Here is a 17,252-nt window from a genome sequence, read left to right on the forward strand (position 1 = left end):
CAACAGCTGGGCATGAATCATTTCGGTGAAGCCTTCCAGCTTTGACAATTTGGAGGTCAGGCAGTGCTGTCCTCCGAATTTGGGGTGCTTGACCAGTGGAGCCTCGAATCCACTCCGGCTTCCAGTCAGAATCGCTCAGAACTCTAAAGGAGCTCTCTGCAGCCTAGATAGCTGATTCTTCCTGACTGAAACCAGGAGCGGATTCACCACCACACTGACATAAGAGCCACCAGCCTCCACTGGTTCTAAGACACTGTTCAAGGCAGCCTTAAATGACTCAGAGCTCCATCAGACGAGTGTTTTATTGCACGCTCGTTACTGGGCACTCATGGATTATGTACAAAATTATGCATGGTGTGGAGATTGTTTTGGACATGTTTTGGGATTGTTTTGGGATTGTTTTGGGATTGTTTAGCTTGGAGAAAAGGAGGCTAAGGAAGACATGATAGAGGTGTACAAAATCCATGCATGTTATGGAGAACGTGGATAGAGAGACATTTTTCTCCCTCTCTCAAAATACTAGAACCAGGGGACATCCCATGAAGCTGATGGGTGATAGATCCAGGACAAATAAAAGGAAGGAGTACTTCACACAGCACATAGTTAAGCTATGGAACTCACTACCACAGGATGTGGTGATGGCCACCAATCTGGATGGCTTTGAAAGGAGGTTGGATAAATTCCTGGAGGCGAAGGCTATCAATGGCTACTAGCCCTGATGGTTGGGTGCTATCTCCAGTATTCGAGGCAGTAAGCCTGTGTGCACCAGTTGCTGGGGAACATGGGTGGGAGGGTGCTGTTGCACCACGTCCTGCTTGTTCATCCCTGGCCGATGGCTCGTTGGCCCCTGTGGGAACAGAGTGCTGGACTAGATGGACCCTTGGTCTGATCCAGCATCAGGGCCCTTCTTATGTTCGTATGTTCACTGGTCCCTCTCATGGCAGTGAGAGCCTCCCACGTGCCTCCCGCCCCTCCTAGTCTTCTTTGCACAACAAAAAAACATCCCAGTAAGTCCGACTTATTTTTAAAGGCGGAAGTTGTCGCTATCTCCTGCTGTGCGCAGGAGAAACAGCGGGATCAGAACGGCCCACTGAATGGGCTACGTGCAGGTTGTTTACTTCCTCTTTCAAAAGAGGAAGTCATGAGGGACCAATGCACAGGTAGAAAAGCGACAATAAGGAAACACGATTTTCCTCCCGTGTGATGACGCAGGCAGTCCCACACATCTGGAAGGTACCAGGTTCAAGAAGTGTGGCTTTAAAGAAGGGGCGATGTCTTTAGCAGGGTAATTTCTGCTGGTGTCCCAGTTCCCTTCAGCTCTTCTTATTGCCAGGTGATGTGATAGGTTTCCACCCACACAAGAACATCTGATAAAGTAGATTAACCTGCTATTGAGAGAGGATAAACTGCCACCACTTTGAATGATACCTGGGTGGAGAATGTACACCTTACCAGTGTCACATTTACTGTTATTCTACATTTCACAAGGCTTGCCTTTCACCTGCTTTTACATACACACACCTGCCAAACAAATAAGAACATCAGAAGTGCCCTGATGCTGGATGAGACCAAGGGTCCATCTAGTCTAGCACTCTGTTCACACAGGGGCCAACCAGCTGTCGACCAGGAACCCACAAGCAGGACAACATTCCTCAGATCAGAACTAGATTGATGGGGCCTCCCCACGTGCCATCCAATGTAGCTGGTTCCTGTCCCAACTGTGACTAGCGGAGATTTCAAAGGCCAGGTGTCCCGGGCAAACTGTTTGAACTTGGAAGATCATGCTGTCTATTTGAGCTGGATGTATCCTGTAGTGAGAAGAAAGCTCTGAACTAGGCTGACCATATGAAAGGGAGGACAGGGCTCCTGTATCTTTCACAGTTGTATTGAAAAGGGAATTTCAGCAGGTGTCATTTGTATATATGGAGAACCTGGTGAAATTCCCTCTTCATCACAACAGTTAAAGCTGCAGGTGACCTGCCCTCTTTTCAATCTGGTCACTCTAGTATAGCTCCTGCAGCTTTAACTGTGGTGATGAAGAGGGAATTTCACCAGGTTCTCCGTATATACAAAGGACACCTGTTGAAATTCCCTTTTCTATGCAACTGTTAAAGATACAGGAGCCCTGTCCTCCTTTCCATAGGGTCACCCTATCTGAACGTAAGAGCACAAGAACAGCCTGGCTGGATTAGAACAAGACTCCATCTTGTCCAGTGTCCTGGGGGACGTCTACACGGGCACTTTACCCCAGGGTAGCTTCAGAGTGGCAGCAGGTGAGAGTTACATGATGTGTCCGCCACTCTGAAGGGATCCAGGGGCAAAACCCCAAAGCTCCAAGCTAAAAGACTTACCCTGACTTTTTTAGCTTGGAGCCAGGCTCTGCACCTCTGTGGAGGCTTTTAAAGAAAAAAAAAATAAAGGGGGCGGATGGGGTGGGGGAGAGGAACGGGGCAGCCAGAGCGAGCTCAGAGGTAGGAGAGCCAGCTGCCCTGTTCCTCTCCGTCCAGGGCCGGTGCTACCATAGAGGCCACTCAGGTGGCCACCTAGAGCGCCAAGGTAAGGGGGGGGGCGCCGAACGCCACACCTGGAAGCTGCTCTCCCACAGCGGCTCTGAGAAGCCGGCTTCTGGGCACACCGTTCCAAAGCTGCCTGCCTGCCCCAGTGTCCTGGCTTCGCTTCGGCTGGGTACCCATCCAGCCGAAGTGAAGCCACACCTGCCCCGCGGCCCCAGCGTCCTGGCTTCGCTTCGGCTGGGCACCCACTCAGCCGAAGTGAAGCCATACCCACCCCCCCCACCCCAGCGTCCTGGTTTCGATTCAGCTGGGTGGGCGCCCAACCGAAGCGAAGCCAGAATGCTGGGGTGGGGGGACGGGCGGGCGGCTTTGGATATATGGAGAACCTGGTGAAATTCCCTCTTCATCACACCAGTTAAAGCTGCAGGTGCCCTGCCCTCTTTTAAATCTGGTTACTCTAGTATAGCTCCTGCAGCTTTAACTGTGGTGATGAAGAGGGAATTTCACCAGGTTCCCCATATATGCAAATGACACCTGCAGAAATTCCCTTTTCAATACAACTGTGAAAGATACAGGAGCCCTGTCCTCCTTTTCATAGGGTCACCCTAGTCATTGCAGCTGCGCCCCGGCTTGCTCCACCAGGCGCAGCAATACCACCGTCGTATAGACGAGGACCTGTTTCAACCAGTGGTCCACCAGATGCTTCCAATAAACCCACCAGCAGGGCCTTGGGGGCAACAGCCCCTTCCCATGGATGCAACTGGCAGTCAAAGCTACACTGCCTGTGAACATGGAGGATCCATTTAGCCATCACGGCTAATAGCCAGCATAATAATCTCTCTCCTCCTGCATAAATTTGTCTAATTAGGCTTTGAGGATGCTCGAGCAGGAAAGGAGATGATGGACAGAAATCTCTGTTTGAAGTAATGAGATACTGTATTTCTTTGATTCTAAGACACAATTTCCCCCCATATAAACGTCTCTAAAAACGGGGTGTGTCTTAGAATCGTGGGTGCGTTTATTATTTCTTAGAATCAAAGCCTTTTTTTTTCTGTTGGTGGTACTGAAATTAGTGTGCGTCTTACAATTGATGGCGTCTCTTAGAATCGAAGAAATACGGTAATTTACATGCCAACAGCTGGGCCACATAAGGGCACATGGCAATTGGGCCCCATCTTTTCCAGGGGTGTTGAACTTCTACCCCATGGGGCTCATTTTGCCCACAGAGCTCTCTAATCTGGCCTTTGGTGATGGACATGTTCTTTTTGAAACTCTGCTTCCTCTTGGATCCATCTGTATTATTAGGGGGTGGGGCTGCCGGAACACTTTCCCAGTATTTCTCCCTGCTGGGCACTGAAAAAGGTTCACTTACTCAGCGCTTAATGAGGGATTGCTCTTATCTCAGATCAGCTGTCGTTCAGAGATAAGAGTCTTTCCCTTATCTCCTGATGGGGCCTGGGGAAGAAGCTGCTGAGTGATTCAGCCCTCCTTCCTTCTGAGCAGAGAGATGCAACGCTTGCCCTGCTTACTCATGAGTTGAAATGCTGCGCTTGCTCAGACTTACTTGTGAGTAGACCTGCAGAGGCTTAACACTTGGGATACCATTTGAAAGTGCTGCTGAATGCTTCACGCCTGCTTCATTCTGAGTTAACATGCAGTGGGGCGCTACATCAAACTGCCACTGAACAATTCAGTCTTGCTTGCTTCTGAGTTAGGGTGACCCTATGGAAAGGAGAACTGGGCTCCTGTATCTTTAACAGTTGCAAAGAAAAGGGAATTTCAGCAGGTGCCGTTTATATGCATGCAGCATCTGGTGAAATTCCCTCTTCAACACAACAGTTAAAGCTGCAGGAGCCCTGACCTCTTAACCAGATACAAAAGAAGGCAGGGCTCCTGCAGCTTTAACTGTTGTAATGAAGAGGGAATTTCACCAGGTGCTGCGGGCATACAAATCACACCTGTTGAAATTCCCTTTTCTCTACAACCATTAAAGATACAGGAGCCCTGTCCTCCTTTCCATAAGGTCACCCTATTCTGAGTGGACATGCAGTGGTTTGTCCTGCTTTTGATTAGGCTTAAAGTCAGAAAGTGGCCCCAAGACGTTACCCAGATTGGAATTTGGCCTGAGTTCGGGACAAGCCTGTGTCCTGCCAATCAAGCCCATCTTTGTGGACTTGAGAAGACCTGGAGAGGCTCAGCCCTTCACATGTGTCTACACCAGCTTTCCCCCAAGTTGGTCCCTGTCAGATGTGTTGCACTACAGCTCCCAACAGCCATGCAGGCTGGGTGGTGGTGGTGGTGGTGGTGGTGAGGTGAGTGGGAAACCAGCTTTGGGAAGGCTGGTCTACATATTCTGGGGGGAAAAACTACTCTGCGAAGTGGGTATGGGGTTTGTGAAATCCAATGCTTTCCCTGATTTAAAAAGAAATTGTAGCAGTTAGAAACTAGCATAATCATAGAATAGCAGAGTTGGAAGGGGCCTCTAAGGCCATCGAGTCCAACCCCCTGCTCAATGCAGGAATCCACCCTAAAGCATCCCTGACAGAGGGTTGTCCAGCTGCCTCTTGAAGGCCTCTAGTGTGGGAGAGCCCACCACCTCCCTAGGTAACTGATTCCATTGTCGTACTGCTCTAACAGTCAGGAAGTTTTTCCTGATGTCCAGTTCCAGGCCAGGCTCCCTCATTGTTTAGTCATTCACTGGGAAACGGGCCACACAGCTGGCAAGGTCAGTGCAGTTTCAGGGGTAGGATTCCCCAATTTGGGCAGGAGGAGGATGCAGCTGCTTTGCCACTTCTCATCTCAGGAAGATTAGGGTCCTGCACTTTGGGGGGTGCTGGTTATTTAAAACAGAATTTAAATATGATTAATATGCTGCAGATCCTTGTGTTAATCGGTAAGGTTGTGACCCATTTATATGACATCTGAGTCTTGCTTGTCTCCATTGCCAGTCTAAATGCAGTAGGGAAATGTATGTAGAGCACATTGCAGTATTCTAATTTGGAGGTTATCAGAGCATAGTAACTGAAGCCAAGTACCACCTTCTGGAGCTAAACCATCGCAACGCAGTACCTTCTGCTCCCAGCTCAGACGGTTGCCCCCAAAGGATACCATTGAAAGCCACAGAGAGATCAAGGAGTATCAAGAAGGTCACGCTCCCCCGCCTCGCTTCTGACATATATGGAGACCAAGGTGGCTTCTGTGCCGAAAACTGGCCGGGATGCCAACTGAAATGGAGCCAGATAATTGGTCTCACCCAAGAACAACTTGCCCTGTTTGGCAACCTCTGTGGCTCAGCCAACTGTTCCCTCCCTGCCATTTTTCTATAAGCCAAGAAGGGGAAGAATCCAATACAGAAGTGGTGACATGAACCTGTCCAAGCGCCTTGTCAACGTCATTGAGCTGTGCCAACAAACTCCTCCATGAGAACTGGACAATGTATTTCCTTCTTTCTTTATTTATTGCGTTTGTATCCCGCCGAATAGACAAGGCTGTGCTGAGGGTACCTTGCCTGACTCACCTGTCGTAACACTGGAGTATAAGTCCCTGTGGATGCAAGAGATGTTGTCCTAGAAGTGCCCGGCGAATGTATTACAGCTAAAGCATGTTGGGGAACAGGATCATGCACCCACTAGCCATGCTTCCTGATGTGGCCGTGGGGCACACCCCACATCCAGCAGGAACCCTGATTGGCCAGGATACCTTAGCGCAGGGGTCCCCAACCCCCGGGCCACGGACCAGTACCAGTCCGTGGCCTGCTAGGAACCGGGCCGTGCAGGTGAGCTGCTTTCACCCCACCCCCGCCCCAGCGTACCTTGGCGAGGGGCGCCATCTCGCCTGCCCAGCCAAAGCGAAGCCAGGTGGGTGCTCACCCAGCCGAAGTGAAGCCAGGACGCTGGAGTGGGGGGGGGGGGGCTTCCCAAAACCATTCCCTCAATCCCCCCCGGTCCGTGGGAAAATTGTCTTCCACGAAACCGGTGCCAAAAAGGTTTGGGACCGCTGCCTTAATGGGTACCCAGACATGCTTCTGAATGTCGGATACATTGTATATCTCCATGGGTACACCTGGAGACATAGGAATAGAGTAGGGTGACCATATGAAAAGGAGGACAGGGCTCTTGTACCTTTAACGGTTGTATTGAAAAGGACATTTCAGCAGGTGTCATTTGTATATATGGGGAATTTCCTCTTCATCACAGCAGTTAAAGCTGCAGGTGCCCTGCCCTCTTTTAAATCTGGTCACGCTAGTATAGCTCCTGCAGCTTTAACTGGTGTGATGAAGAGGGAATTTCACCAGGTTTTCCATATATACAAATGACACCTGCTAAAATTTTCTTTTCTATGCAACTGTTAAAAATGCAGGAGCCCTGTCCTCCTTTTCATAGGGTCAGCCTAGAATAGAGCAAACCGTCATAATGAGTTAGACCGTTGGTCCATCTAGCCTAGTATTGCCAGGACTGACTGGCAGCAACTCTCTGGGGTTTTCAGATAGGCGTTTTCCAGCCCTACCTGGAGATGCCAGGGATCATCAATACCTTCTCCACACAAAGCATACGCTCTACCCAAGGCCCGCCCAAGACATTTTGCTGCCATAGACAAAGAACAAGATGGTGGCTCTCCCTTTCCATGTATAAAAGGCCAACTGGACTGGCTGATCAATCTGCCATCAACGCTGTTGATGGGGCAGTGTTAGGGTGACCCTACGAAAAGGAGGACACGGATCCTGTATCTTTAACAGTTGTATTGAAAAGGGAATTTCAGCAGGTTTCATTTGTATATATGGGAACCTGGTGAAATTTCCTCCTCATCACAACAGTTAAAGCTGCAGGAGCCCTACCCTCTTTTGTATCTGGTCACTCTAGTATAGCTCCTGCAGCTTGAACTGTTATGATGAAGAGAGAATTTCACCAGGTTCTCCATATATACAAAGGACACCTGCTGAAATTCCCTTTTCTACACAAGTGTTAAAGATACAGGAGCCCTGTCCTCCTTTTCATGTGGTCACCCTAGGCAGTGTCCTCCATTGCACCCGAAGGCAGCAGGTGAAGGTGCCCAGAAATGTATTACAGATGCACCCACCAGCCATGTTCCCTGATGCTGTTGTGCCCATGAACCTACCCACCCCACCCACCCAACGTCCTTTGCCGTTGGTGTGAAAGGTGTCCTATAGGCGCACAGCTCTCTCCTCCCAACACCTTGCTGTTGCCTTCCAGCATAGGGTGACCATATGGAAAGGAGGACAGGGCTCCTGTATCTTTAACAGTTGCATAGAAAAGGGAATTTCAGCAGGGGTCAATTGTATTTATGGAGAACCTGATGAAATTCCCTCTTCATCACAACAGTTAAAGCTGCAGGAGCTATACTAGAGTGGCCAGATTTAAAAGAGGGCAGGGCACCTGCAGCTTTAACTGCTGTGATGAAGAGGGAATTTCACCAGGTTCTCCTTATATACAAATGGCACCTGCTGACATTTCCTTTTCAATGCAACTGTTAAAGATACAGGAACCCTGTCCTCCTTTTCATATGGTCACCATATTCCAGCACCTTCTCGAGGCAACAGCCTCACTTTGCCTAATAGCAGGGCCAGTTCCGGCTCTACCATTGAACCACAGCACCCCCTTCACAGTAATGCTGCATGTGTGGCCACGAAGGGGCACGGTTGCCAGGCAAGTCCACACCGGAGCCGTGGTTCACGGGCGCAATCTCCTTGCTTGGTCACGTGGTTGCTAAATGCCCGTGGGGAGTGTCGGAATACCTCCTTTGCCTACGCTATCGCGGAGTTCCTATCTACCTGTTTTTATCTAATGGGTTGGAGGGGCGGGAATGGCCACGGGGCAGGCTGGCACAATGGGCAGCAGGGAAACCCACGCTGTCTTTACCTGGCCAGCCGCCACCACCCCGTCTTGTCCTCTTCTGCCTCCTTTGACAATTAGGACAAGCAATTAATGGATGAGAAGATGAAATGACTGCTCAAAAGGGGCAGAGCGAGCCAGGAGTTAATCTGCAGAAATAAAACGTTGTGGGGGGAAAAGCAAACAAGAATCCATTTCGGATTAAGCATCAAAACTTTACGAGAGAGAGAGAGAGAGAGAGAGAGAGAGAGAGAGAGAGAGAGAGAGAGAGAGAGAGAGAGAGAGAGAGAGGCTCGTTCTGTAAAACCAGTGTTTTGTAGGGCTTAAAGAACACACTGATGGGATCTTGGACGCAGCTGGCTCCATCACCTCAGGGCCAAATGAGACCTTACACACAGATGTGCGTAACATTCCACCGACAGCCTCCCCCCCCCCCAACCAAAACCAGCTTTGGAAAGTGATGAACAGGAGCAGAAGCAACAGGAGAAGGGGACGCTAAATCCTTTACCCGCTGGCTGCCTTCCTTCTCCAAATAGGCTCCAGATCACCACTCCCTTGACTCCCTGAAGGGTTTTTGGCATGGATCATCTTTGATCCCATCCAACTCGCATGGGTTTTCCTCACCTTTCACTTCCATCACGTGAGCTGCAGTGTTTGTCGACATTCTACTGCTGACAGCTTTCCCCACAAGCAAGTAAAATGTTCATGAACATACCGTTGTATTTTGTTATTCTTTTCTCACATCCCGGTATTGACGCCTGTCATTTCAAGGTGTTTCGTCTCTGATTATTGCTCGTTTAGTAGGCACCTGCACTGGGGGAAGAGGAAGTGGAAGAGGAGGTGGAGGAGGAGGAGGAGGAGGAGGAGGAGGAAGAAGAAGAAGAAGAAGAAGAAGAAGAAGAAGAAGAAGAAGAAGAAGAAGAAGAAGAAGAAGAGGAGGCGGCAGCAGCAGCAGCAAAAATGAGAGCTGCATTCTTAATTCTCAGCCCCAGCCAAATGCTCATTAGCAAGATCTCGTCTCTAAGCTGGGAAATGTGAAGGCTTGTTTATTTGCGTTGATCTGCAGTGTTTTTGGATGACACACACAAACATGGAGGGAAAACGTGCACAGGAGTGAGGCGGGGCAAGGGACATCTCTGCCTGCCACACGGAGTGTTGCAAAACCACACACGCGGGGGGGGCCCAAGTCCTGCAGACCGTGCCTTTTGCACACTCGGATGCTCTCTGCCCTATGGAAGATGGGTGTCGATCTGCGGCAGATTGAGGTGATGGAGTCTGGCTTGCCCGCCTCAAGCAGGACTTCGTCAGGGCCAGCCCTGCCATGAGGCAAAGCGAGGCAGCAGGTGATGAGAGGCGGCAGGCGAGGTGTTGGGAAGAGAGAGAGCCATCTACCACGCAGCCTACTCTGCAACCCCTAAGTTAGCCTGCTGTCTTCTGAAGCAACGGAAGACACCATCCGGTCACCATTGTTGAAGGCAGATTCATCGGCCAGTCCAGTTGGCTTTTGGTACATGGAAGGGGGGGGGGCATCTTGTCTTTGTCTCAGGCAGCGAAATGTCTTGGGCCAGCCCTGGAGGTTGTACCAAATGGCCTGAGAGCTGTGCTGTTTTGCCACCCCAATATACCCTTGTTTGTGAGTGTCCTCAAGCTCATTCCGAATTCCTCAGCAGTGGCGTAATGGAGTCAGGTCTGACAGGGACCCCCCTGACCCCAGCGTGTTTTCATTAGCAGGGAGGCTGAGATTCCCTTCTTCCTTCTGAGCTTAGATGCAATCCCCACAGCAACTGAGAGGGAATTAATAATAATAATAATAATAATAATAATAATAATAATAATAATTTATTTATTTATTTATTACCCCTCCTCTCCCTCCCTCCTTTCCCTCAGTGCCTTGAGAAAGGGAAGCTGTGAAAATCGCTTCTCATTGTTTGCCTTAAGCATTACTCAAAGGCGAATTTGTTGGAGCTTTGTGGCTGGAGCGCAGCCCTTTCTCGTTTCAAATGGAATAATCCCAAATCCATATTTATCGGGATCTTTATAGCACTAGCTTTATTGATCCAGCAGAGCTCGGTAAATAAACAATAGCCAAAAGGAACAAGGAGCCGTCGTTTCCACCCACCCCGGGAGGAGAATCTTTACATATAAAGTGGGTTGGATAATAAATGATGTCACCTTCTGTGTGTCCTATAACACAAATATTGCTCAGTGCTAATTACTTTGTTGTTCAAACACTCTGGCTCCAAAATGTCTGCTTTCCTATTGTGACACCGTTACTCTGTGGAGATGTTCAATTTGGGCACAGGTGCAGACCTGGCGTCAAGGCTGGGCACCTGTCAAAGCTACTGGAGGTGTTCCTCCTCCTCCTCCTCTTCCTCCTCCTCACCCTCCACCTGCCTCTTGCCCTGGTCATAAGAACATAAGGACATAAGAAGGGCCCTGATGCTGAATCAGACCAAGGGTCCATCTAGTCCAGCACTCTGTTCACACAGGGGCCAACCAGCCGTCGGCCAGGGATCAACAAGGCAGGACATGGTGCAACAGCACCCTCCCACCCATGTTCCCCAGCAACTGGTGTACACAGGCTTACTGCCTCGAATACTGGAGCTAGCACACAACCATCAGGGCTAGCAGCCATGGATAGCCTTCACCTCCAGGAATTTATCCAACCCCTTTTTAAAGCCATCCAAATGGGTGGCCATCACCACATCCTGTGCTAGTGAGTTTCATAATTTAACTATGCGCTGTGTGAAGAAGGACTTCCTTTTATTTGTGGTGGATCTCCCACCAATCAGTTTCATGTGATGTCCCCTGGTTCTAGTATTTTGAGAGAGGGAGAAAAATATCTCCCTATCCACATTCTCCGTACAATTCATAATTTTGTACACCTCTATCAGGTCTCTCCTTAGCCTCCTTTTCTCCAAGCTAAACAATCCCAGTTGATGCAACCTTCCCTCATAGGGGAGATGCTCCAGCACCTTCATCATTTTAGTCACCCTTTTCTGCGCTTTTTCCTATAATATCCTTCTTTTAGGTGTGGTGACCAAACCTGTACACTGTATTCTAAGTGTGGTCGCCAATAGATTTGCATAAGGGCTGTATGATACTGGCCGTTTTATTCTCAATTCCTTTTCTTATAATGCCTAGCATGGAGACAACAGTGAGTGGTTCCTCTAACTGGATGGAGGGTGTTCAACCTGTTCTGAATGGAGGAGCAGATTCATAGCTCAAGGATCCTCCAGGAGTCATCTCTGTCACTTGAGTTCAGGTGGCCTCAGTGACATGGAGTGCCTTCTACCAGCTTCAGCTGGTGCCCCAGCTATGCCCCTATCTGGACAGGGATAACCTCGTTTCAGTCATCTCCAAGCTAGATTACTGCAATGCTCTCTATGCGGGGCTGCCCTTGAAGACTGTTCAGGAACTGCAACTTGTGCAAAATGCGTCTGCCAGATTATTAACTGGGTGCAGAACGTCTGAACATATAAGACCAATTCTGGCCCACTTGCATTGGCCTCTTGTATGTTTCTGAGCCTGATTCAAAGTGCTAGTTTTAACCTACTGAGCCTTACACGGCTCCGGACATCTACCTGATGGAACGCCTCTCCCGATCTGAACCTACCTGGACAATACAGTCAACATCTGCCCTCCCCTCTGAGTGCCACCTCCAAGGGAGGCTCAGAAGGCGGGAACAAGGGGGAGGGCCTTCTCAGTGGTGGCCCCTGACTGCGGAACAAGCTCTCCTCTGAGCCCGCCTGGTACAACACCGTCATTTTTGGTGGCAGGTAAAGACCACCCTCTATTCCCAGGCATTTAATGTATATGATGGGGCGTCTATATCTGCTGTTTTAGGACTGGTCTATTCAGGAAAACATCATTTATTTAAATTGTTTTTAGCTGTTTATTTTGTTTTAATTTGTCTGTATTTTTATTATGTTTTATTTTTCGATTTTTACGAGTTGTTGTAAAGCGCCCAGAGAGCTTCAGCTATGGGGTGGTATAGAAATGAGATGAGGATGAGGATGAGGACGACAACAACAATAAGAATAGTGGTGCAAAGGGGAAGCAGGAGATTCCACGGCCTCCTTGCTCCCTGGCTCTCTGCCTGTCAGGCAAGCAAGTGGGAACCATGGTGAGAAAGAACAGACGGCGAAGCAACAGCAGCTAGTGATAATGGTGGTGAGACTCATGGGAGGAGGAGGCCTGTGGAGGAAGCCTTGCCCAAGGGCCCAGAAAAGCCTGTAGCCTGAACAGCGCAGATGAATATTTTAGGAGAGGAGGCATATTTGAGATCTGGCCTGCTGTCCCCACCCCGCCACCTCCATGCATGCAATGTCCTGCTCCCAATGCACACCAATGGAACCAGTTACCTAGGGAGGTTGTGGGCTCTCCCACACTAGAGGCCTTCAAGAGGCAGCTGGACAACCATCTGCCAGGGATGCTTTAGGGTGGATTTCTGCATTGAGCAGGGGGTTGGACTCGATGGCCTTGTAGGCCCCTTCCAACTCTGCTATTCTATGATTCTATGATTCTATACACTCTATCTGTGTCCCGGAGGTTGCATGCCTTGAGCCATTTGAATGTATTTATTTATATTTATTTATTAATTAATTACATTTCTGTACCGCCCAAAGCCGGAGCTCTCTGGGCGGTTCACAAAAATTAAAACCATTCAAAGTGTAAAACAACAGTATAAAACCATAATATAAAACACAATATAAAAGCTCAACCAGATAAAAACAGCAGCAATGCAAAATTACAAATTTAAAACACCAAGTTGAAATTTATTTATAGACTGTTAAAATACTGGGAGAATAAAAAGGTCTTCACCTGGCGTCTAAAAGCATATAACGTAGGTGCCAAGCGAACCTCCTTAGGGAGCTCATTCCACAACCGGGGTGCCACAGCAGAGAGGGCCCTCCTCCTGGTAGCCACCTGCCTCACTTCCTTTGGCAGGGGCTTGCGGAGAAGGACCCCTGAGGATGACCTTAGGGTCCAGGCAGGTACATACGGGAGGAGGCGTTCCTTCAAATAGCCTGGCCCCAAGCCGTTTAGGGCTTTAAATGTTAATACCAGCACTTTGAATCGGGCCCGGACCTGGACTGGCAGCCAATGAAGCTGGAAAAGGACTGGCGTGATGTGGTCTCGTCGGCCAGTCCCTGTTAGTAAACGGGCTGCCCTGTTTTGTACCAGTTGAAGTTTCTGGACCGTTTTCAAAGGCAGCCCCACGTATAACACATTGCAGTAATCCAAGCGAGAGGTTATCAGAGCATGGATCACTGTAGCTAGGCTGGGCCCTTATCTCTGTCCAGATAAGGGCGCAGTTGGTATATCAGCCTATGTACATGCGTTGGGCCTTCTGCACTGGAGTGCATGGAGTTTGTGGCAGAGTTAGCAGGACTAGTGATCCGTCTGCGCCTCCCCACATGGGCATCTGTGCACAGATTGGAGTCTGCACAAGGCTCTAGCGTTAAGGGATGTGGCTGATGTTTTAGGGGTCCCTTACAGTAGGGGGTGCGCAGATTGGGACCTTCTGGTTGGTAGGAGATATTTATTTATTATTATTATTTATTTAGAATATTTATATACCGCTCCCCATTGAAAAATTTCGGAGCGGTGTACAATGTAAAATGAAAATAAAAACAGAATAAAAACAGTTAAAACAAAATTTAAAAGAAGCAATAACAGTAATCTAAGGCTGCATGTTAGAGAAAGGCTTCTTGGAATAAAGATGTTTTCAGGAGGTGCCGAAAGGAGTACAAGGTTGGCGCCTGCCTGACCTCCAGAGGCAGGGAGTTCCACAGGAGGGGGGCCACCACGCTGAAGGCTCTTCCCCTGGTGGATTCCAATCGGCGGATGGATATACGACAGACCAGCAAGGGTTCTCGATTCCCAGTTGTTTAACAATAGTAATTACAAAATGAGTCTTCCCACCTAAATTAGGCTGCTGAAATGCAGAAATTTGGGGGAAACAGGAATCGTATTTTAGGTGTTTGTGAACAGAGTTCTATTCTGGTACATAAAACACATCCTAGGCTCATAATATGCTCAGAGGCACATTAGAAGAATCTCTGATAGCTCCTTTAGAGTTCTGACTGGTTCCAAACAAAACCTGGAGCGGATTCATCGCCCCTCTGAAATTGGAGCTGCCAGCTTCGATGCCTTTTCTGCCTGGAACTGCCTCCCAGAAGACTCCCCCATCCCATTATTCCTTTCTAATTCCTGTCTAAAACCCAGTTTTCCCATCAAGACTAGGTAGCCATCCCCAATCGGCTGTCCCGCAATCCCGCTGGAATGTCCTACACCCGACTTCGCCAACCTGCAGCCCTCCGGATGTTTTGGACTCGACTTCTAAGATTACTGACTGTGGGTCATGCTGGCTGGGGCTGATGGGAGTTGAAGTTGAAAACATCTGGATGGCACCAGGTTGGGGGAAGGCTGTCCTACAGCGACCAGACTAAGAAAACTGAAATGATCACATGTTCTTCTGCTGGTACCTCTTTCTGGCACGTTTTCCCTCTGTTCTCTCCTTTTGATGAATTTAGATGGTAAGTTCCTCGAAGCAGAGACCTTGTCCTTCAGCTTCTCTGAAAGAACAGCAGGAATTAAATCTATAATATATATTAGTGATGGCCACCCATTTGGATGGCATTAAAAGGGGGTTGGATAAATTCCTGAAGGCAAAGGCTATCAATGGCTACTAACCCTGATTGTTGTGTGCTATCTCCAGTATTCCAGGCAGTAAGCCTGTGTGCACCAGTTGCTGGGGAACATGGGTGGGAGGGTGCTGTTGCACCATGTCCTGCTTGTTCATCCCTGGCCGATGGCTGGTTGGCCTTTGTGTGAACAGAGTGCTGGACTAGAGGACCCTTGGTCTGATCCAGCATGGCACTTCTGATGTTCTTATGAAGTGATGACCACCCATTTGAATTGCTTTAAAAGGGGGGTTGGATAAATTCCTGGAGGAGAAGGCTATCAATGGCTACTAACCCTGATGGTTCTGCGCTATCTCTAGTATCCGAGGCAGCAAGCCTGGGTACACCAGTTGCTGGGGAACATGGGTAGGAGGGTGCTGTTGCACCATGTCCTGCTTTGTTGGTCCCTGGTCGACAGCTTGTCAGCTGTCGTGTGAACAGAGTGCTGGACTAGATGGACCCTTGGTCCGATCCAGCATGGCTCTTCTTATGTTCTGATGTTCTTATTATTCCTTCTCTCTCCCTCCACTCGCCAGGTTCTCCCATTTCAGAGGCCATCAAAATCCTGCAGGAGAAACTTTCGGCCTTCCGAGTAAAGCTGCCCGCTTTCCAGCTGCGTGCCGTGTGCGATTACTTCCATAACACGTTCATCAAGCACTACTGGCTCTACCAGTTTGTGTTGGCTCGGGAGAGGGACCGCCATCAAAGGTTTGCCAGTCTCGAGGTTTATGCTCCCCCCCAGCCTCTCCCTCTGACAGAGGGCCTGGATCTTGAAGTCTGGAAGCACCAGCAGCACGTGGCCGCCCTCTCCGCTGCTGAAGACGAAAAGCGGGCCGGCGTGTTGCGCATCCGAGAAGACTTACGTCTAGAGAAAGAGCGCCTGCTGCAGGAAGTGTACACAAATGTCCAAAAGCAGAGAGGGGCCCTTAGCAAAGAGGTACGCTAGGCGGGCCGAGGGCAGAAAGATATTGTCCATGGTACTAACTGGGCAAATGCATGGTGTGGAGATTGTTTTGGACATGTTTTGGGATTGTTTTGGGATTGTTTAGCTTGGAGAAAAGGAGGCTAAGGGAGACATGATAGAGGTGTACAAAATCCATGCATGGTATGGAGAACGTGGATAGAGAGACATTTTTCTCCCTCTCTCAAAATACTAGAACCAGGGGACATCCCATGAAGCTGATTGGTGGGAGATCCTGGGCAAATAAAAGGAAGGAGTACTTCACACAGCACATAGTAAAATTATGGAACTCACTACCACAAGATGTAGTGATGACCACCAATCTTGATGGCTTCAAAAGGGGGTTGGATAAATTGCTGGAGGAGAAGGCTATCCATGGTTACCAGCCCTGATGGTTGTGTGCTATCTCCAGTATTCGAGGCAGTAAGCACCAGTTGCTGGGGAACATGGGTGGGAGGGTGCTGTTGAACCACGTCCTGCTTGTTCATCCCTGGTCTACGGCTGGTTGGCCACTATGTGAACAGAGTGCTGGACTAGATGGACCCTTCGTCTGATCCAGCACAGCTTTTCTTATGTTCTTAAACCTGTCCTACAAATGTCTGACAGGTCTTGAATTGGGTTGGCCCACATTGGCTTGACCATCTCCCTGCTAGGAACTCTGGGAAAGGTACCATTGGCATAGATGCTGAAAATACAGATTGGGGCTGTTCACACAACACACTAACCCATATTCAGCGGTTTTGAACTGGGGGTTGTTTGTTGAACTGTGGGTGGCCTATCTCCAGTATCTGAGGCAGTAAGCCTGTGTGCAACAGTTGCTGGGGAACATGGGTGGGTGGGTGCTGTTGCACCATGTCCTGCTTTGTTGGTCCCTGGTTGGCCAATGGCTGGTTCTCCACTGTGTGAACAGAGTTCTGTACTAGATCAGTGGTTTCCAAACTTTTTCAGGTCACCACCTCCTTGGTTCCACAAACTCATGCCCAGTGCCCCCCTACCCTACACTATAAAAGTCATTATTCAGAATAGCGGTTTTCAACGACCCACTAAGGAAGATAATAACAATAAGATTCAAAACAGCACCAATTAATGCACCCACCGTAGGCTTGCCAAAGGAGGGAGGGAGGGAAAAGAGAGCGAACGCCTCTGTTTTGCAGCCAGCGTGGCGGGGCACACCAAGCAGGGTATGTCTCTTCATTAGAGTTTTAGTGCTTTTGAAACATTTCAATTCACCATTAAAAGG

General features: G+C 49.1%; 1 protein-coding gene across 1 annotated transcript in view; it reads left to right on the forward strand.

Moving 5' to 3' along the window:
* C4H8orf74 (chromosome 4 C8orf74 homolog) overlaps positions 1 to 17,252 on the forward strand; it is a 42,183-nt gene that overhangs the window by 20,039 nt on the left and 4,892 nt on the right. The window contains exon 3 of the mRNA XM_063125369.1: positions 15,588 to 15,988. Coding sequence (XP_062981439.1) covers positions 15,588 to 15,988 — 401 coding nt within the window. The remainder of the gene's footprint in view (positions 1 to 15,587; positions 15,989 to 17,252) is intronic.

Source organism: Elgaria multicarinata, chromosome 4 (assembly GCF_023053635.1).
Source record: "Elgaria multicarinata webbii isolate HBS135686 ecotype San Diego chromosome 4, rElgMul1.1.pri, whole genome shotgun sequence".
Classification (NCBI taxonomy): Eukaryota; Metazoa; Chordata; class Lepidosauria; order Squamata; family Anguidae; genus Elgaria; species Elgaria multicarinata.